The sequence below is a fragment of the Callionymus lyra genome, chromosome 19, assembly GCF_982586985.1.
Source record: "Callionymus lyra chromosome 19, fCalLyr1.hap1.1, whole genome shotgun sequence".
Lineage (NCBI taxonomy): Eukaryota > Metazoa > Chordata > Actinopteri > Syngnathiformes > Callionymidae > Callionymus > Callionymus lyra.
The window spans coordinates 14866765-14889957 of record NC_141836.1 but is presented as its reverse complement, the minus strand read 5'-3'; the positions used below and the strand labels follow the sequence as shown (position 1 = coordinate 14889957).

At 39.6% G+C, this 23193-nt stretch overlaps 1 protein-coding gene across 4 annotated transcripts in view; it reads left to right on the top strand.

The window, feature by feature from the left end:
• The window catches only part of tmcc1a (transmembrane and coiled-coil domain family 1a), a 41725-nt gene that overhangs the window by 8627 nt on the left and 9905 nt on the right, over positions 1 to 23193 (top strand). For 2 of the 4 annotated variants that reach the window (XM_087781185.1, XM_087781186.1), the window contains 2 exons: positions 184 to 229; positions 1313 to 2036. In XM_087781185.1, the coding sequence (XP_087637311.1) occupies positions 1476 to 2036 (561 nt within the window). In that variant the 5' untranslated portion in view covers positions 184 to 229; positions 1313 to 1475. Of the gene's footprint in view, positions 1 to 183; positions 230 to 1312; positions 2037 to 3669; positions 4005 to 16870; positions 17721 to 23193 lie in introns of those variants that run through there. The other 2 variants (XM_087781188.1, XM_087781187.1) reach the window with 2 other exon arrangements.

Here is a 23193-nt window from a genome sequence, read left to right as displayed (position 1 = left end):
TGCTCTGCCATGTTTATCTGTTTGTTTTGGCGTCTATATAAAGAACGCAAACTTCCTTTTCGAAGTCACAGTCGCAGGTCTGTGGGAAACCACTAGTTTGCTCAACTTCCTGACTGAATATTTCCACCTTCCACACGTCGCATGAAGAGGTTCATGGTTTCTTTTTGTCTTCCTTTTTTTCAGATCATTCAAGCGACGGGATGATCTGGAACTGACCGTCGAGCTAATGGTAAGATGTGTTTCGTGTCTCCTTGAACGTCTTCTCTGCATCTTCAGCTCAGTTGTTTATTCCTGCATTTTATGTCAGGCCTGAAAGTATTGATCCATTTATTTTTGTTGCTTCGTATAAATGACAATCGACTTGATGCGAAGGCACCAGACGAGACAGATTCACGATTTATAGTTTAAAAAAAAATCTTTACATGTTTGACTCATAATATCTCTAGCAACTCAAGTATTTATTTCCACATGATGACAAGTAGTAGTAAAGAAAATATCAATACACTCAAATATAGTTAGTTTTTTTTCTTCACAAAACGGTTACGATATCAAACAGCTGTAGAAAAAATCTATGATCTCCTTTTTTGGCTTTCAGATCATGTTTCAATTTTTTTTAATGGTTATTTTATGGAATATATTTAAATAATGTGTGTTAAAATTAAATAATTGTATTTATAATAAAACAAAATAATTAACATACAATGCAATACTCACTGCATGTTTCTCTTGCAATTGAACCTGTGGCCGCTAGATGGCAGCATATGTCCTTAAGGAGAAATAAAATCCTGCGAGATCGCGGATGTGACTGAGGATGAGAAGATACATTTGTCTCCGTGAGCTTGTAAAGCTGATGTTTGGGCATGTTTTCGTTTCAAAACAAATATAAGTAGCTATCTCCAGAGTCAAGTACTCGGGCAATATTACAAATATATCCTTGCTTCTACAGCCTACTATCATGCAAGGGTTGCCTGTGTAACTCTAGTATGTGATTGCCCTCTAGTGGCTGGTGTTGGTCTTCAAAGTGAGGCAAACAGAATAATGGAAATAATACTTAAATACATGAATGAAAAAATAGATATTATTATTTTATGAAATTACTTTAAGGTGTGTGTGTGGACCGAAAACCAAACTACAAAAGAAGCGCACAACAGAGTTATAGGTGCAAAGAAACAATAGACAAAATGTAACAAAACAATGTTATTGAATAAACAAAACATTTACTTTGACTGTGAAAGTTTTGCTTTGTGTTTTTTAGAGGTTTCATTTGACTTAATTTCTCATAGTTGTGTCCTCTCTCTCTGTTGTCGACCAGCATGTCAACTTGTTCCTGAGTCAGAGATGCATGCTCCCCTTATCGGACCCTCTCATCACCCCCTGACCTCGTCTGAACCTCCATCAATCTCACCAGCGTTGATATGTGTGACCTGTTGATGTGGAGGCTGACCTGTTTGATATAAGTGGGGGGGGGTCAGCAGATGATGCAAAATGAGGAGGCGAGCCAAAAGGAGCAGGACAAGGTAGACGAGGGGGGGTCTCAGTCAGAGCAACTCTCTTTCGGTAGGATCGGACTAAATGCCAGGGAGAGTTTCACGGTTCTGGGTCAGGGGCTCAGACAGCTGTTCCGGCCGCTCCGCCGGCCTCGCTCTCGGTCCAACCTCGGCTCCTCATCTTCCTCCTCGTGTTCCTCTCTAGTGTCAGCAGGCGGCGTCCTGCCCTCGGCCAATGAGGAGAACTGTAGAGGCGACGCTGCCGGGTTCAACTCCGTGGCTCCCTCGGCCAAGGGCATGAGGCGCGGGACGAGCCTGCAGAGCCGGCGAAGCAAGGGGTCGGGATCAGGGAGCGGGGACCGGGATCCGCTGCTGCGAGGAAGTCCTCAAGCGCTGCACCGGCGCTACACCCACGACCCGCAGCAGCATGTCAGCCGCCGGCGCTCGTCGTCCACCACCGAGACCTCGCCCAGCAGCCCCGCCCCGGGACACACCGGCGGGGAGGTGGGGCTGTCGTCGGGGTACCAGTCCACGGAGGAGACGGACAGAGTGAGTCTCAGTTTATTAATTTATTAATGACGAAGAAAAGTCAAAATCAATCCTGAAGTTTGGGTTAACTATTATACTAACATTTTTTAATTTAATTTAAAAGGCTATGAATTAAAAAATATTGAATTTAGAACATTTATTTTTGAATTATTGGAATTAAAATGTCAAACTGTATTTGTAAAAAGATAAATGATACATTTTTGTTATTTTGTTTCAATTTTTTTTTAAATTAAATTAAAGAACAAACGATAACAAATGCAACCTTTTAATATACTAATTATTGAATGCAATTATTCAATGATATCAAATTTAACTTTTTTGTATCGACAAATTTAATTCAGTTATTACATTTTTTTTTATTTTAAAGCTTAAAAATATGACATTACAATCAAAAATGTCAAATTTTAATTCCAATAATTCAATATTCTGATGGCGCCAATCAACATTGATAAGAATAACCGTTTACCTTGGACGGTGATGGTCCTTCCCTAAAGAAAGTTTGTTCCGTAAATAAAATGGTTTATGATTTAAAGATACAAAAACTCAAAAACCCTGGACATTTGAAGGATTTTTTTATACATTTCCCACAGACAGGCCCCCCCACCGAAAGGGAGCAGAAGTTATGGTCACTGTGTATGGTACAAATCAGAAACACAAACAGCAGTTGTAGGCCTGTATTTATTCTTTTTAAAATAAGTGAATCAAACATGCATTATTACAACAGTTGGCTTTAAGCTGAGTAACTGTCTTGCTGTCGATTATATTTGAAAAAATAAATATCCAAAGACAATAGGAATAATGCCGAAATAAACAGAAAAGGAAATGTATAGTTCTGTTATTTCTGTTATGACACAATATGGCCCATATAATAACCCGAAAAATCAAATGCCAACAGCAGGGATCCAACCCTCACTCCCTCATAGCTGCTCTCCAATGTAAATCAAATATGTGAAGTTGCAGTTCCTCCATTCAACCACCAGAGGTCAGTTGCGTCCCAACTTGCCTCTCGGACTCGTGGTTCACGCTGAGGTTGTGTTTGCATTATGAGCTCATGTTTGTAGGAATAAAGGATCCACATCCTGACTTTAATTAAATCCACCTTCAACCGGTGTGCGTGAGGCTAAGCGGTAGCGGGGTGTTAACCCGATCCCGTCCCAGATCTCGGGGCGCGCCCGTGCTTGGAAATGTCACTGGGTTCATCCACACGGTCGCCCCTGGTTACCCTGAAACTTGTAGTAGTAGTGTGCCCCCGATTGGGTCGCCATGGTTACCGCGTGGGTGACCTTGGAGGTGTTAGGGTATCTCGTCCGGATTTTTTGTGGGTGCGTCTGGTGCACCTCTCTTCCTCCTTCATTACTTCCCCTCCTGTGTTTGTCTCCCCCTTCCTCCCTCTCTCTTATCCCCCCTTTTTCCCTGGAGGAAAATCGGTACAGACAGTCAGCTGGTCCCTCCTCCTCCGCCACTCCTGTCTCCCCCCTCCTCCCAGTCTCCCCACCCCGTCGGCTCTTCCGACAGGAAAGGAAGCTTTCCTTGTCCAAGATAAGTGGGAAGCTCAGGACCGCGTGTGAAAGTAGTTTTTAGCGCCGCTCATCGGAGGAGGATGCGGAGCTCACGCCGTGAGATCTGCTTTGCGGCGCGACATCAGCCTCGTGGTCCGAGCATCTCCTGCGAGCGAGCGTGACGACGGAGGGTTCTCTCTCTCGGGGGGGATCAAGCGTTGACTCTCTTCAGAACTCCTGTGAGCATAGCTGGCAGAAATGTGTGGCTGTTTGAAGAGGCGGGCAGCGTATGTGCTGTCGATATGTTTGCATGTGCGAGTGTGTGTTTGGAGAGAGGGAACTATGTGAGGCTGTGTACTTTGGATAGATATCAGCAGAGGGGACTCAAAACTGGGGGTCCGGCCGTGGGTCCCTCAGTGAGGGAGTCAGGATGGTGCAGCGCTTCAGTCTCCGTAGACAGAACTCAAAGGTAAGCAACTTTCTTCTCAAAGCCCCAAATATATGACACTTTTGAGTTGTTTTTTAGCACGAAAAATACTTTTTTTTTCTGTTGACTGTACTCTGTATCTGACTCTTGTTAAACAGTAACTCAGCTTTACGTCCAGTTGCGGCAGCGGTTCCACCTTTATATTGAGTAGAAACATCTTTATTTACTTTTGGATAAGGGTTGAAACAGGATCCATTTAATGCACTCACTGACTTCTAGTACTGTATATAAGTTAGCAGGAGGTCGTGGTTATGTAACTTTGAATTATCTTTTTTTTTAATTAATGTTAGTTTGTGTTGTGCTATAAGACGTGTTTAAAGACGTTGTAAAAGCAGTCCTGCCTCTGTTAGGTCGTAGTTCTGCCAAGATTTGTGAGTTACAGCGTAATCCAGACCTGGACAAAGTGCGACCCGGGGTCTACATGAGCCCCTTTGACTGTATTTACGCAGCCCTCATGAGGTCAGTGGGAAAATATAAAATTGATCATGTATTTGAATCTCTTAATTGATCTGTTCTGGCGCTTAAAGTGGTTAAATACACAATGTAACAAGTGGGTTTTGGCTGCAGTTTCTTAGAACCTGTGCTGCTACGTGTACTTTTCCAAATCAGAAAAAGGGTCTTGTTGTTCTTCCTAGTTACTTCAAAAAGTATCTCAGTACTTTATATTTAGCCCTGTTTGGGACCCCCTGCTGTTAACCCTTGTGTTGTCTCAGGTTCAAGGTGAACGACCTCCACCACGGCATGTTTAGTTCTAGAAGCCAGGGAGGTCGTTCAACTTGAACCAGAGACAACACAAGGGATACCACAAACACATTTTTTTTCGGGCCTCCGGGTCACCTTGACCCTGAGACAACACAAGGTTTAAGCATTTTAGTTTCACAACGTTGTTTACAAGAATGTTGTGAAAATTCTACTACATGATTCATTACTGTTGAAAATCAAGTGAATTATTACAGATTTTTTCATTTTTAATTATAAATAATTACAAAATGTTATATAGTGCGGCTTTAATTTAAATGTTGTCGTCAACTATAATTGTGATAAAATGTAAATAAAAATGAAATAACCTTTTAATACTTATTTCTATAGATTTAATTTTTCTATTTCTTGTTTTGTTTTAACATCATCTTAAACTTTTTCTTTTCCTTAATCCTTTCTTTCCTTTTATCCCAATCACATCAGTCACGGTATCCAACGTGGCCCCTTTAGAATCGAATTGCCCAATTTCAAATGTTTTGTCTTTAAATCTCTAAGTTTGTAATATTCATTCTGCCAATAAACAACATTTGCACATGGATTTTTTTTTTATTTTTACATGTATTTGATCCACGTTGAGGAATATTTAAAGAAGCTTCAACCACATTTTGCACATCATTCATTTATCTGAATGTTGATTTTTGAAGTTTTCAAGTATGGATGGATGGATGATGAACGGATGGATGGATGATAAATGGATGGATGGATAGATGATAAATGGATGGATGGATGGATAGATGATAAATGGATGGATGGATGGATGGATAGATGATAAATGGATGGATGGATAGATGATAAATGGATGGATGGATAGATAGACTTTATTAATCCCTCTGGAGATCTCCTTCTGTAAATTGGGGTTTCCAGTTCACAGCAGACAATAGATTAATAAAAACAAGAACAAAGTGCAATAAAAAGAACAAATGCTAGGGGTGACAAAATGCAAATATAAAGAAACTAGATCAAAGGAAATAACACAAAGAAAAGGATACAAAAAAAGGATGCTCTAAATGTTGATTTAGTTATTAGTTAATGTAAATTACAAAACTTAACTTAATGAGTAACGTTATCCAAGTAAAACTATTTTAATCAGGTCTGGGATCAGATCTGTAGAATCACAGACACAAAAGCTACACTGTAGCTCATTATCTAGCGAGCAGATTAGAGCGTGTTCGACCTGAGAGACAGAACACTTGTCAGGTGCAGCAGTGTTGCGTTCACACAGAGTTGAGATGAAACAGAAACTGTGGCTGCGGGCTAGACCAGGTTTTTTTTGTGTGTGTGTGTGTGTGTGTGTGCGCTCGAGGTGGAATTTGTGTTTGTCTTTTTTCTGAGCGAGTGCTACAGGGTTCGTTTTGCTTGTGATCCTGAACCTGGTTTTTCTCTGGAGAGCTGGGAAATACTTCAACGAGCCTCCGGCTGTTTGACCTGTTGGATCTTTCTGTCGGTTGTTTCTTTTGTGAGCCCGGAGCGACTTGTTTTGTCTGAAACAAAACTACTCGATGTGTTTGTTATACTTGGAGAGAATTACCTTTTTATTATTATATTTTAAGCTGTTTTTAGTTAGTTTTCCATTGTTACAACATCAACATGCAGAAAGAGAGTTGCTTTTGACGTGTTTTATGTCCAATAATATTTGAATTCGAAGAAGTTTTATTGTGTCCTGACTCGCCAAAGATACATTTTCAATCCCTCTTTAGAACTTCCTACACTGTGAAACTCGTGGCTGAAACACTGTTTAATCCGGAACCGTTTTTTCCTTAATGACTTGACAGGCTCGAGTTACTTTGAGTATCACATGTCGTGTTTGCGTTGACGCACAAACAATCAGGTCTTTTTAAAAAAAAAAGCGCCGCTGCCTTCCAGCTCTGTGTGCAGTCCAAGCGAGAAAAACAAATCAAACCCGATGGTTTCGATTGACTCTCGGCAGGACGGGAAGAGACGGCGGATGTCAGAACGTTTGCTCTCGGTGATGTCATCCTTCGCCTGCTGTTTGCCGAGCGCAGGAAACGACTTGTCACTCCGGCTCCATGTGTGTGCGGGTGATTGTGGTTTTGTGTGTTGAAGATAAGTTTTAATCCAATCCCAGCTGTGCAAATGTTTTCTCAAGAGTCACATTTGAATCTGCTCTCCCTCGACCTGAGACTCCACAGATCCATAAGTGGTTAGATATTGATTAGATATTGAAACACAATGGTCAGAAGTAAGAATCCACCATCTTTTATTTATTTTTGTCTGAAGATTCTGTTCATATTTCATCGTATACATCTATCTTTTATTCTTCCTTCATGTCTGGTTGTCTTTCCCAAACACTACCTTTTTTCCCCCTCCTCTCTGTCCATTGACTAGACGGTTTGCCCACGGTTGCGTCACCATGGTAACGCTGTGATTTTTGAAATAGGGCCAGGTCTATTTCAATCAGCCGACGGCTCGCGGGTCCATTATCTGATCCTGCACATTCGTTCAGTCGCCTGGTCCATAGTTCTGATCGCTTCCAATCTCACTTAGCTGCGTCTTTTTTCAGGTGATTTTGTCCTCTGCATAGTCCATCTAGTCTTTTTCTCACCCAACCCCGATTGTCTTGTCCTTACCTGTTTTGTCCTAGCTTGTCTTGTCATAACTTGTCTTGTCCTCACCTATTTTGCCCTAGCTTGCCCTGTCCTAACTTGTTTTGTCTTAGCTTGTTTTGTCCTAGCTTGTCTTGTCCTAACCTCTTTTGTCCTAACTTGTCTTATCCTCACCTCTTTTGTCGTAGCTTGCCCTGTGCTAACCTGTTTTGTCCTAGCTTGTCTTGTCCTAACTTGTTTTGTCTTAGCTTGTCTTGTCCTAACTTGTTTTGTCTTAACTTGTTTTGTCTTAGCTTTTCTTGTCCTAACTTGTTTTGTCTTAGCTTGTTTTGTCCTAGCTTGTCTTGTCCTAACTTGTTTTTTCTTAGCTTGTCTTGTCCTAACTTGTTTTGTCTTAGCTTGTCTTGTCCTAACTTGTTTTGTCTTAGCTTGTCTTGTCCAAACTTGTTTTGTCCTAGCTTGTCTTGTCCTAACTTGTTTTGTCTTAGCTTGTCTTGTCCTAACTTGTTTTGTCTTAGCTTGTTTTGTCCTAGCTTGTCTTGTCCTAACTTGTTTTGTCTTAGCTTGTCTTGTCCTAACTTGTTTTGTCTTAGCTTGTCTTGTCCTAACTTGTTTTGTCTTAACTTGTTTTGTCTTAGCTTTTCTTGTCCTAACTTGTTTTGTCTTAGCTTGTTTTGTCTTAGCTTGTCTTGTCCTAACTTGTCTTGTCCTAACTTGTCTTGTCCTAACTTGTTTTGTCTTAGCTTGTCTTGTCCTAACTTGTTTTGTCTTAGCTTGTTTTGTCCTAGCTTGTCTTGTCCTAACTTGTTTTTTCTTAGCTTGTCTTGTCCGAACTTGTTTTGTCTTAGCTTGTCTTGTCCTAACTTGTTTTGTCTTAGCTTGTCTTGTCCTAACTTGTTTTGTCTTAGCTTGTCTTGTCCTAGCTTGACTTGTCCTAACCTCTTTTGTCCTAGCTTGCCCTGTGCTAACCTCTTTGGTCTTAGCTTGTCTTGTCCTAACTTCTCTTGTCCTAGCCTGTTTTGTCCTCTACTATCTTGTCTAAGTTGGTGTTTTCCTAGCTCGCCTGACCCTGGTCTACTCTGGCACTAACACATATTTGGCTAGTCTGTCTTTTCTTGAACCTTCTTTATTGTCCAAACCTCTTATTAATAGATCTCGTCCTGTCACAGTCCTTCACATTCTGTTATTGATTTTGTCTTTTCTAATTTCTTATTTCACATACAAATGCATTCGCTGCCATTTTTATGCCGTATTGTTTGGCGACATCCTGTAACCCAGTGGTCCCCAACCTTTTTACGACTCAGGGCCCACTTTTAAGTCTCAAAAACCTCTGCGCTCTCCAGACCTCAGACCCAATAAATACGAAGGCATTATAATGCGTCCTCAGAGCATTTTTTTTTATTGAAGATTGAACATAAATAACTGAAATCAATAAAGGAGAAACATATTGGAAGCTCCAAATTCAATAACACAGCATCTGTAAAATGTTGCAATACCTTCAGTATTAGACACACACACACACACACTCGCACACATACACACACAGACACACAAAAGCAATATAATGAAAAGAATATTTGAAAATGTTTAATATCCTTTTAAACTTAAGTTTTAACATTTAAAAATATTATTGTGTGTATTTTTATTTTTATATAATTTGGAAAAGATTTTGAAGCCCACTTGCAACACCACAGGTCGGGAATCACTGCTGTAACCAAACCGTATTTGTCCGTCGGACATCTGGTTTTTCAGGTGTTCTCCCTTGTAAATTTTCTGTTGTTAATGTTTTCAGTAAAACTGTAAAGTTTAAATAAGTGAGTCCAGTAGCACTTGCAGATGATCTAACATCGTCTCACCAGTGTTTGTCCTCAGAAGTGGAACTTCTGCTAAGTAGGTGTTTTCTCCACCGCGGTTGATGCGATTTCCACTTCAAACACTGAATGAACGACAGACAGCAGCCTCCAGGAACGATACTCCTCTTTTTCTGCCCCGCTTCCTTCTGGGCTTCATCTCCTCCGCCCAAATGTTTGTTTGCTTTGAAGTCATCGCTTAATGAGGACGATGAGTATTCATGAGGCCGACGCCCTCGTTCATTTGTTTGGATCACTCTCATTGACCATCACGTGTGTGTGTGTGTGTGTGTGTGTGAGCTGAGTAACTGTAGGAATGCGAGGGTGTAAATGGAGTAATGATGATGCTGCAGGCCGAGAGGATTTCTCCTTTATCTCCATCTGAACCCGTTTGCTCTCGGATTTTTGAAAGCTATTAATAGACACTCGTTCAAGTTCACTTCTCAAGGACGCTGAAAACTTTCAATGCATTAGTGATAGATGAAGTGTTTGTCTGGAGTGCACCACGTCCACGTTTGTCATCTTCACCCGGCCGATCATGTGAGTTTATCCAGCACATGTCAGCAGTCAAAGCCACCACAGGTCATCCTTTGTGTGTTATTTTTGGGCTGCAGCTGGTCCTTCCTCTTGCGACGAGTGTGTGTCAGCACATCAGTGCAGGGCATGCACGTGTGTCGCTGTTGTTTTCTCAGCCGTGTCAGCGTCGCCACACAAGCGGTCACTGCTGAGGATGTCGTGGTCAACCTTGACCCACATGTTTCTCACAGTCATTCCTGTCAGTTTCCAAAAACATCTCCGGCGTTAAGTACCGCTCTGAAATGTGATCCTCGGGGGGGGGGGGGTTTTGATTTGAACTATTTAAAAAAAGGCTATCGCTCTTTCTGAGAGTGTTAAAACCAAGCCGTGAGACGAGCGTTTCTGCCACTCCCTGCTCCTGCTGTATCATTTGTGAAACCCATGAATTATGGATATGACTAGATCACCTCCTCTGGTGCTCTACTGACCCACTTGCAGCTCACGTCCACATATTCTCTTTCCCCAAAGTCATTATATCAGACACCGGATTATATTCAGTTTAACTACACGTTTGTTGGATTATCTTTCGGCTTCTCCCTTCAGACCTCTTGTTAAGTTTAAGTGTGTAAATATAAATATATGAAGATTTTATTATAAAGTGTGGAAAATTATTAGTATTTCTACATCAAGATAAAAAAAACAACAACATTTTGACTATTAAATTTAAATGAAAGCCCGAAGTCATTTTACCCCCAAACATCACTGTATTTAATATGTATTTTATATTATGGCTCCCTCTAGTGGACACATTGTGTTTATTAAGATGTGATCCGCAACCTCTTCTCTACCGTCTTTTTTTGCATTATTTTTACACTAACCATCAGATTAAACTATAATAAAAAAAAATATATAAAAGAGAAACGATTGTTGCATGAAAAGTATATCTTACCATAACGCTGAATCAGTAGGAGCCCTGGGCGTTTTTGATTCATTTTTTAATTTTAATATCTTGAGCAAAAAAAGTGTCGCACTGCTTTACTAACCTTGACCATTAGTTTTCAAATCAGTATAATTTGTAAAATATAATATGAAAGGAGGATACTTTCTTTCAAAAATAGGGATATTTGGTGTATTTTTAGTTTATATTACTATACGATAACCAGAATTTTAGCTAAAATGGTGCAAAAGATTTGCTACATTTCATGCTTAAGCAGGCAGATAAAGAGTTAAAAAAAACTTTGCAATGTACACTTTATTAAACTTTGGAATCACAAACAATTGTGTAAATCCTCTCTAAGCGTAGCATTAACCGTTTTAACGGTTAATCTAAGAATAAGTATGGTTTTAAAAAGCAGGATATAAGGGGTTGCTACAGTTCAACTGTTTTTTATATCAACAGGAAGTTCTTTTGTGGTGCTTTCCTACATAAGTAAGTCCCTCTTGTCCCTTTTATAAATTCCCCAAAAAGTGTCAGTCGAGGTCAAGTAGGAGTCATGCTGTGGGGACGGCGAGTGAGCCAACATCAATAATCTGTTTGAGCCAGAAATCTGTGACTTCTTTATGTTTCCTCCTCATGACTCGACTGCCATCCCATCAGGGCGGCTGGTACTATTGTGACGCTTCCCAACACAAGTTTGGGCGACTGCCCTCGCCGTTCGTGTTGCATAACTGAGATGAATGAAGTATAAACAGACCTTACATGAAAACATTGTTTTCTTCTCACGTACCAACTTTGTTTTTTGCCTTGATACGATTCTGTTCCCACACAACACATTGTGTTTTCGTAAAAAACCAACATCCACTCGCTTCAAACCATGTCTTTGCTTTATTTTTGTTGATATTTTAAACAAAGCCGCAACGTTTTTGTCTCACTTAGTGATAAGTTGATGCCCCTAGGCCACGTCCGTCATAATTGTGTTTGCAATGAAAAGTTGTCGAGAGGTTTATGTAACCGCTAACTGGCCTGTTGGTTCTGCGGCAGCTCAGCGAGAGCCCGATCGGGACAGGGGGGGACTTCTCTTTCTGTGGGGGGACCATTGTTCGGTCGGGTCCTGCGCCCCTCAAGTCATGGTTGTCTCCTCTCACAGACCGGAATTATCTCCGCTGCACAAAGCGCTCTCTCTTCTGCTTTTACGTAACGGCCTCGCACAAACCCCATAACACATCAGTTTTGGATTACACGGGTGACACTTAGGGACTGTAAAATGTTGGTTCTGGCAGTTTGTGACTTTTAGGGATCACAAGACTTGATATATACATGTGGAGAAATGGCAGAGAAACCCACAAACATCAAGTTGTAAACAAACAAAACAAAAATGAAACACATCAATTAGTTGAACCTTTTAAAAATATGATTTATCTATACAACAGGTTTATAAATATACAAACAAAGTGCCTTGATCTCAATGTGCAGGAAATGTCTAACATCCCAGTCCCATGTCCTAAATCTTAAGGGACCGTTAAATCATGTGACGGATATAAATACACAAGTCTTTGTAGCTCTCAGGAAGGCAATATGTTTTGTCATCAGGCCACATGGGAAACTGGAGGTCACATGTACTCGGACATGTGTTTGAACTTTGTGGTATATGAGCAAAACCAGCTGTGCAGACCACCATTATTAACACCAAAATGATTATTGACACAAAAATGAACTAGAATAACCATTCGAGATACACAATAGTTTTACGAGGGACTTACTTTTTTCAAACTTTTTTAAATTCAGTTTTTAATTCATCAAACATCTCTACTGAAAGTCGTCAACAGTAAATCGAGTGTGTACATAAAAGGTACAATTGAAAATGAATAACATTAAAAAATAGTACGATTTAGAAAACAATGTGGTTTAAGGACAAATGGATAAATAATATAATAATAATAATATAAGAATTAACATAAATGGGTTTTCGATTAAAAAGCAAAACAAATATCTGTAACGGACTCAAAATAATACTCTATAATTGATGATCAAGGCTCTTATTAACGGACAAAAAAAGCACATAAATCTGATTATTAATTATCAGTCCATTGATGGAGCTTTCATTAAAGTCATCATTTCAACCGGTTCAACATCTCTGCAAATAAAAAAACCCCCTCAGATTTCTTTAAAGTGTTTTGCCGCAGCTTTGTCACTCCTATTTTTCTAAATCTCCGGGAATGATTTGGCAAAGTGTGGAGCGTCTGGCCTCCGCTCAGCGACAGCTCTGTCTTCAGAATGACAATGAGCATTATGGTATCAGGAGAGGAGTGTCGCCTCTGACCACTGGCTGAGAGCACCGCTCCAAACACATTATTCTCTGTCTTCAAGTGCGAGATTGTCTACAGATTACATTTGTTTTTGTCGCTAGAAGCTCTATTGTTCGCCGCGGGTTATCACGGCAGCTCCCTCCTGTTTATATACGTCCAATAAAGGAGTTGTTTTGCATTTGAACAAGAGTTTGAAACTGCATTTATAGTTGTGTTTACTGTGGCTGAAATAAAATCCCTGAATTTCTTTGTTCTGCGGACCGTTTAAATATAAAGATTATATTCTCGGGCTGACAAAAGAAGGAAAAATACAATAGCATGACCTGCAAAAATACTACAATTAAGTGCTTAAAAATACATCTCACCATAACGCTGAGTCAATTTGTATTTATGTACGTTTGATTGTTTGCTGACGACAGTCTTCCTTATGTCTCCTAGCTTTTAGAGACTTTGTGCCAATGTCAAGGTGACTCAAAGGCCTCGAAAACATATGTGTTTGTGTTATCCCTTGTGTTGTCTCTGGGTCAAGATGACCCGAAGGTCCAAAAACCAATGCTTGAGGAATCCCTTGTTTTGTCTCTGGGTCAAGGTGACCCGAAGGTCCAAAAACAAATGCTTCAGGTAACCCTTGTGTTGTCCTGGGTCAAGGTGACCCAACGGCCCGAAACAAACATGTTTGTGCCATCCCTTGTGTTGCCTTTGGGACAAGATTAATTGGTTGCCCAAATGAAAACTCAAGAAACTCGAGGCCTTCGGGTCACCTTGACCCAGAGATAACGCAAGGGTTAAGCAGTAATCATATGGAATAAGAACAGAAGTTTTGTTTATAGAGTTTGTGTTTTACACATTTCCACTAGTCAAGAGTCACTCGCTCATTTTCTTTTAGGGAAAATCTTTTCTTTTTTTTCTAAATGAAACACCTTTTTAATTATTAATAGATTTAGATAATAGATAATTTATTAACAAGAGATAGAAAATGTGTTATTCTTTCTGCGCGGCCCGGTAACAAATGTCTTTCGGACAGCGGGGGTTGCTGATGACTTGTGTAAATCTCTTATCAAACTTAAGTCTTTTATAACATATATAATATAATATAACATATATTATGATCTGTTGCACTGGGGAATCCTCATGACGAAACCTGTGGCGACAGATTTTTAAGGATCATTTAAATACAAATGATTTACTGACAGTTAAACGTGATCTGATCCTAGTTAAAAAAGACAAGCATAAAAAGTAGTTTAAACGTTGAACATACAGTGGTGATATAATAATAATAACAATGTCTATTTAATGGATTCTGCAGGTGTTGGTTCTTCTCTAAGTGTGTGTTGTTAACCACTGCAATAAAAGTCCCTGTAGCATAAAGTCCAGCCTGCTCGGAGGCTCATCTGCTAGATAACTAGATAAGCACATCTGACCTCAATTTGCCCAAAGTTCAGCAGGTCGTGTCCTGCAAGACAAAGCTTGAGTGTCGCGGCTCGAGGAAATGAAATCGGGATACCTGGAATTTCGCACTGAATCTGCCTTATTTATTGTCTGGATATCTGTACGGTCGGAGGGCTTGTTGTTGCAGTCACCGGGCCAGCACTTGAGTAAACGTTCGGCCCTCGTGGAGCCGCTTCGCTCGTCCCTGGTATGTTATTGAAGCCAGCCGAGGGAATGTGAAGAAGTCCTGAGTCACTTTGAAAAGCCAAGCGTATTCCTGGACTAATGAGAGCTGCGGGGGGTGGGGGGCAACATAGCTGACATTGTAGACCCCGGAGACCTTTTGGCTTAAGTGACACAGAGAGTCCGGCTGGGTTGTGTGTCATGCTGTGTTCGAGGGAAGGACGCGTCTATGGGAATCCCGGAAACCAACGCGGGTCATGCATTTTCCCAGTCAAACCTACACATCCACGTCCGTGCAGTTATTATATAATCAGCCTTTTCCCCAAATCCGTCCTCTTCAGCCGGTCCCATAACTCCCTCTGCTCTCTCATTAAAGCCTTTATTCATGCCTCCCCCCCTCTTTTTCTCTCCCTCTGCCACTCTCTCCACTTCGCTAACCCTTTTCCTGGATTCAATCCTCGCTTCAGTTTTTCACCCTAATTGGTTTGTTGACACTCAGAAGTGCACACGGAGGCTCCGGTCGGAAACAGTAGCGCTATGTTTTAGGTGGCATTTAAATGTCAATTTAAATCATCCATAGGGGAGAGTCCAATTTAATTTAATTGGAACTTGAGGTGAGAATGGAATTGTCTTAAGGTCACATGAGGATGAATTTAGCCGACAATCTTCTTTGTCAAGGCATGACGTTAAACAATCTCTTTATTTTGAGGTGTTGATATTGTAACTTATTGTGGTTTTTATCACCTCTGTTAGAGAAAATGTATATATTCTGCCCTTGATGAGATCTAACGCGGCCCTAGGTGATTTGTGGTCGTTGTCGGAGATTGTAAAGACATCTTCACATCACCTATTTTAACTGGCAAACCATGAACTTAACGCCACAAAAACTTTTTTGGGATCTCCAGGAAAGTCTAGTGGTTGTCATTGTTGTGTTGGTCACGACTTCCTTGAGATACCTCGACTAGAAACTGTTGCCTTTATTGCTCTTTCTGAACCATTCAGTGTCTTATCACCAGTTCTGATGGATCATAGATGGTAATTACACATTATAATAATATAATAATTATAATAAGACATGCAGTACACATATTAAAACAGTAGTAAAATAATAAAATAAGGTTAACAAATAAAAAAGTATAATAATGATAATAATATAAAATCATAATATAATAATAAACACTAATTCAATAATGATAAATACATCAACAACAATAAAAGGTAGTACACGTGCACAGACTAGGTCACATTCAAAAGTTATCTCTGGACTTCTGTAGATCATTTATACATTTATTAGCACTTTTATTAGAAGTCTTCTGTTTTCACCTTCTTTCAGTTTTTATTTTTTCAAGATTATATTTGTGAAGACACCAATCTTGTTGCGCGACAGACTGGTTTAATGTCATCATTATTTTCCCAGACTGACCTTCAAGTAAAAACTGTAAAAAATAAATAAATATATGATCAGAAAAAGACTCGACGCACCATAATGATGAATCGGTGGAAGCCCTGTGCAGGTTTCTCTGCAACTATTTGGTCCAATATATACTGTATATATATACTATACGATATAAATACTCATGTGCACTTATTTACAGGATTCTTTTTGAGTAAACCTGACATAAACAACTGTCTTGACTTGTCAAGAGTAACAGGTTCTGTTGCTTTGGAGAAAATCCTGTCTTATTCCCCAAAATAAATCACCTTTCAGACAGTAATAGTCAAAACAACAGAACTGTTTCTTCTGTGTGGCCTGATCAAATATTGGGGAGCACTGTTCTAAAAGACACAGAGCCTCAGAGTGATCATTGTTTTACAAAATCACAATCCTTTTTATTGTGTTACTTCAGTGCCGTCCCAGCATTTTGCCGCCTTGGCGTGGCTCGGAAATCTATTCACGGCGTGCACTTGGTACAGCTCGTTGCTATTGTCTATTGTTGATGATGTCACGCCACAAAAGGAAAAATATTCCTTCCAACCAGCGCTCCGGATCAACAGGTTGAGATGGAATTAACATTTCTGTGAAGCTTTTTTTTTTTAGGTCAGGCTGTGGGACAGAGAGAGACAGAACCTTTAGCAAGTGACACGTATGAATGAATGTCAGTGTTTGTATGGAAGTACATACATGTGACCGTGAGTCTTAGCGTAATCTCTCCCAACTTCATCTGGATTGTATGTTAAACATTGCACAACATTTTTGAGTATGTCGGGGTCAACCATCCTGACTGGAGGTCGTCGGTGAAAAGCGTGTTCACTCAGGAAACTGATTGGTCCTGACGATCACGCTGTGACATTTAAAAAGGAGGGAGTGGACGGAGGATTTTGTCCCTCTCTTTTTTACCCCATTAGCCTCTGTTTTGGATCAGAGCTGGGCCTGGAAACGAGTAGAATAATAGCCCTCCCTTCCACTATAAAGCTTTCTCACAGCCCCTCGCTCCCTCTCGGTGACAGCTCCTGGTGGGGCCTTCTTCTTCTTCTTCCTCTCCTCCTCCGTGCTCCTCTCCTCCCTTCGCCGATCGTCTTTTTCTCTGGAGGATTTGAGGCACAAACTGTCGACCCTGCCTCTTTTTTTTTTTAAGTCTGGAAGTTTTTTTTTATCCGATTATCCACCTCAGCAGTTCTCTCCCCAAAGCTCCAGCCGACGGATCGATGCACCAGAGAAGTTCTTGTTCTCCGAGAAGTCTTTTGGAGTTTCGCTCCGCCGAGCGAACGTGTGTGTTCTGAAGGGTTTAGCGGATACTTTGTACTTCAGAGTGTGTGTTAGCACCGAGGCGTGCACGTGGGTCTTTTGAGGGGAAGTCCGCCTCTGTGAACAAGCGGCGCCCGGGACCATCAATAGTGGTGGTTAATTCCTGCTGGAACTGAGCGTCGTATGGATTCTGGATTCCCCAGTCGAGCACAGAAGTGTTTCTTAAGAACTTGGTTTGGTCCAGCGGTGTCACCGTCCCGAGTCATAGACGGGATGGAGACGGAAGAGATGTCCTGATACAGAGGCTCTGATGGCCGATGTCTTTCCCTCGGCTGCACTTGTGGGACGAAGAGTCGGAGCGAGCGAAGGTTCGGTTCGGGATGTGCACTCGTTGCGTTCGTATGCCATGGAGGTCATTCTCAACCTGGTAGCTGCTGACCCCGATCAACCGCCCCCCGCCGGCACAGTGAGTGACCCCCTGACATCGACGGTGTGGAAAAGTAGCTTCTGAAAGTTAATTGAAACTGTAACTGAAAAATTGACCAGAGATAAAAAGCACATTCAAAGATGTAACACAGGCATTGATATATTAGTTTTATAAATCAAACCGCAGATGCAAATATTTTTAACTCAGGGAAAGTCCAGGAATTTTAGTCTCAGGACTCAAAAAGGAAAACGCACCTAAAAATAAAAGAGCTAAAAATACTTTATAAGACGAAACCCTAAAGATCCAATAGTAGAAAATGTATCAGTCGACCCTCGGGACAAACCAAATTTAAATTTAGAATTAAGTCAGATTGTGTTGTTTTCTTTGTATTCTTGGAGGCTCGATCTGAATCTCCTGTGTTTGTCCTCCTTCATCTAACTCTCACAAAGAAAGATATGAGCCAACCCCTGGCCTTGAGTTTGACATGTGCCTCGGAGGACTTTGGTGGGTCATGGGGGCAGCAAGTGAAGTAGAGAACCCTAATGCAGAATACCCAACGACCTCTTGTCTGAAACATTTTAATCAATGAGTCCAGCTGCCTTGCCTTTTAGCTCAGCTCAACATCAGACATATTTTTTATTTTATTTTATTATTTTTTTTTTTTTTAAGAATCCCTTATTAGTCCCGCGAGGGGAAATTCGGTAGTGCTTTTGACAGCCATTCACACATACTGATGGGAGTAGGCTGCACACCTGCGCCAAGTCTACCATCAGGAGCAATCAGGGTAAAGTGTCTTGCTCAGGGACACAACGACACAAGCTTGTCTGGAGCTGGGATTGAACCTGCAACCTTTTGGACTGCAGGCAACCACTCTACCATCTGAGCTATGACGCCCCTAATTCACCATATTTAATATTTTTTATTCACCATATTTTTTTCACCATATATTCACCATATGGTGAATATGAATATTGTTTCACTTCCCAGCATTGGTGAAATCCTACACGACTATTTCTGGAAGCCACTTTTCACGTATTACCTCCTGATCTCCCGAACAAATCGGCCTCTCTCTGTCGGTTCCAAGTATTATTTGCGCTAATTAGGTGCCGCTATGTAAACCACGTCTGCTCCACGTTACTGCGGGATTATATTTTCAATATCTGCTGAATGGGACTCATTGTTGCCATATTGAAAAACAACATAAAGGGATTTTCTTTTGAATATAAATCTCCTTTTCAACCGTAACTGAAACCCCCTGGAGGAGAAGTGAACGAGCCGATGTCATACGTGCCATCCCGAACCCACGCTATCACCACCGGGCTAATCATTTTTATCAATGTAAGCCGGCGAGCGAGGGTTCACTCAGTGCTGACATGATCTTGTTATAACAACCATCTCTTCTCTGATATCCCCGACCGCGGGGTTAAAGCTCACTCCACTCTCCACTGTTAGATGATTGGCTTCCAGGCTCGCTGACGAAATTGGGAAGAAGCAGATGTCATAGAAAGGAAGTGAGGCGTATGTCATTCTTTTGAACTACCATCTCAAACGGGAGGCTCTCGGATCTCATGGATATTGAACTCCACAAGATAAGCAGAGGGTTAGAGGGCGAGCTGACTTCCAGTGATGTCTCTCGTTGTATCAGTGCCGTCGTGTGAGCAGAGAAGTCTGGAGCGGGAATGTTTCTTCCTAAAATACCTGGAATTATTTGAGGTTTGGAGGTTCTGTGGAGCCGAATGAAAAAGAAGAAGAACTGGCGGCGAATGCGAAGCCTGGCAACAAAGGTATCGTGCTTGTGAGTGTCTCTGAAGAAGTCAGGGTAACTTTTTAGATTTGAACTTCCAAATCAGTGGTTGTTATGGAACTGTGGTTGAAAATATTCAGTGTCCATCTCTGTTAGTTCCTAGAAGCAGCTTCTGTGGTCTAGTCAAGAATGTTCCCCCCCATGTTTATCTGATGTAGATTGTACAGACTTCAGTACAGTACAGTATATCTGTTGTTTTTTTTAAATTTACAGTTTAAAACTACTGTTAATATCAGCTGATGGAGTCCATCTACAGTGGAAACTGCTCCGGAATTGGATGAAGCCTTCTTAGGACCTACTGTCAAATAAATGCAAATACAGTTAAAAAAAAATATATAAAATAGGTTTAGTAATGAAACATAAAAACTGTTCATATAGTTATTACAGAAATTGGAAAAAAAAACAAGACATAACATAACAGTATTCCTAGAATTTTTTGCAACTTAAAAACTTTTTTTTTACTTTTGTTTATAGATGAAAAATTATGTGAGTCGGTAACTTTTAACAAAACTAAGCTAAGTAATTTATATACAGATATTTTGAAGAAAAAATGATACTGATCAGATTTTAACCTACAATAGTATACCAGGTAGGAATTAACTCAAGACTATATAATTATATAATATTTTATAGAAAATATTTTAAGATTCTACAATAGAATCCAAGTAAGAATTACCTTATTATATATAGTATTTTAAAGGAAATATTTTAAGATTCTACAATAGAATCTAAGTAAGAATTACCTTAAGATTATATATAGTATTTTAAAAGCAAATATCTAGGAAATATAAACAGTATCTCAAGTAAGAACTACTTTAAGATTAAATTATAGATTATATTTTATAGGAAATAATTGAAGATTCTACAATAGTATCTCAGGTAAGAATTACCTTAAATTAAATGTAATATTGTATAGGAAATATTTTAAGATTCTACAGTAGTATCTCGGGTACGAACAACCTTAAGATTAAATAATATAATATTTTATAGGAAATATTTTAAGATTCTACAATAGTATCTCGAGTAAGAATTACCTTAAATTAAATGTAATATTTCATAGGAAATATTTTAAGATTCTACAATAGTATCTCAGGTAAGAATTACCTTAAATTAAATGTAATATTTTATAGGAAATATTTTAAGATTCTACAATAGTATCTCCGGTAATAACTACTTTAAGATTAAATAATAGATTATATTTTATAGGAAATAATTGAAGATTCTACAGTAGTATCTCAGGTAAGAATTACCTTAAATTAAATGTAATATTTTTTAGGAAATATTTTAAGATTCTACAAGAGTTTCTCAGGTAAGAACTACCTTAAGATTAAATAATATAATATTTTATCTGAAATATTTTAAGATTCTACAATAGTATCTCAGGTAAGAACTACCTTAAGATTAAATAATGTATTATTTTATAGGAAATGCTTTAAGATTCTACAATAGTATCTCGGGTAAGAACTACCTTAAGATTAAATAATATATTATTTTATAGGAAATACTTTAAGATTCTACAATAGTAACTCTGGTAAGAATTACCTTAAGATTAAATAATATGGTCATATTTTATTGGAAACTGTTTAATTTACAGATGAGGGATCCATAGTTACCACAAAAGGTTTAAAGCTGTTAAATTAGGAACATGTTTCAAATGTATTATGGGATTTACTGACCCATTTCATTGTTTGAATTGGAATTGGATTCAAACTATAATTTCTTAAAGTTGGTCAAGACATGGATAATTCCATAGTGAGTCAGATGTGACGAACCACATACTAATGTGACTGAGATTCTGTATTGATAGTTATTGGTCTCTTGAGCAGATGTGTTTTAACTCAAGTTAAGAAAAAAAGATTTATCAGTGGTTGATAGACTTGTAAACAGAAGTGTTGACGCACCATCGGGTGCAAATGTTCTGTGCGGTTGACTCGCTCCTAAGAGATCTTCTCATGGTGTGGATGTAATAACATCATCCTCCCGAACACGTCATAAACGCCCGATTGTTTGAGACGTTGAGCTCACATGGGAGTCTGAGGTAAGTCCGGGTCGTCCAGTCATGGTTCTAACCAGCTTTGCTCGGATCAGGGTTGTGTAACCAGAGCAGGTTGACCCGGCTCTCGCACGGGTGGAGTGAAAGTAATGCTGGATCGACTGTGGAGACGAAGCCTTCACAGATACCATCTAATCATTGGCATATCTCAGGCCCCTCCCCCTAATTACATTCACAAATCCCCTCATTAGGCGGCGCTGGCTCCGGCAATGTGACGCTTGTCGCCTCCACTTGTTCGCCTCCAGTAACTTTGTGAAATGAGTTTTATTGCTGAAGCGCATATCTATTAATTACAAGCTTGGTCGGCCACTGCAGAAACCATTTGGGAAGGAAAAAAACCCATCATACAGGCAATTTGCCCAGTCAGGAAGTCGGGATGAAACGTTCTGTCACTGTTTTTTTTTGTTTTTTTAAGTAGCCGGTACCTGGACGTACAAGTCGTTCTTATCATCGCATGTGTATCTCATCTTTGACACGCCCTTTTTAAGGGTCTGCCCTCTGTCCCCTTATCTGAATGGTTTGGATCACTTTCAACTCTTACCTCACCTCATGGCTTAAAGGGCAACTGTTGATTTAAGTGTGTCTTAAATAGATGTTGGACTATATTTTACTCATCAGTATTTGTCTGTTTGTACAAAACTCTTTCATTGAAATATTGACATTAGAAAATGTGCTTAAGCCCCGCCCACCGAAAACACTTTCCTAAATATGAATTAATCATCTCATAACCATACAATCCTGAAAGTATCCACCTCCAAGAGACTCATTGTATAAACAAAGCGGGTCATGATTACAGCTGGCTGGAGGAGGAGTGAAGCCATTATTATGTCATATAAATATAGACTCCGCTCTTATAACCTCTTATTCGCCGAGATTAAAGACGGGGAAGAACTTTATAAAGTTAGAACTTGTGTGTGTGTATACATTTTACACTTTTTGATATTCTGTCTTTTGCCAAACTTATTTTTTTCCATTTTTCTTGATCATTTTCCTTCTTTTTATTATTCATTTCTTCTATCATTCATAGATTGGCTCACTTAGGAATGTTGATTGTCCACCTCTGCTCTATCGCTAGCTTGATTGACGTTAGCAACTTTGTTAAAATTCTTCTTGTTCTTGGTTTGAACCTTTTTTGATGGTCAACACACTGCAAGTCAATTTGGATCAAGGTGCTCATTCCTCAACCATGGTTTTAATTAAGGGAATTGAAACCATGCCCACACACAGAAAGCTAATAAATAATTCATATATACTGTATATTTTAGTGTATTTATTCTTATTTTTAAGTGTTTAACTTTCTGAATTGACATTGGTGTGCGAGACATTTTTGTTTTATTTCAGTCAAGTATACAAAAAAAAGTCTGTAAACTAGTGCAAAAGAGTAAAACACAAACTTTGTATCGGACCAATTGTTGCAGAGAAACCAGCAAGTAGTATTGCTGATTCAGCATTACAGTGACATGTATTTTAAATGCACTTAGCATTCGTTTTTTTAACAACATTTTTGTTTTTGCTGTTTTTATCTGAAGGGAAAGTCAGACGGAAATTTAACTGCTTTGGGGTAAAAAAAAAAAGACATTTAATTTATTGTGTTTCTAACCTTGTTGGCAACACTTTTAAACAAAGTGTAGATTATCGTGTTATTATACAGGATG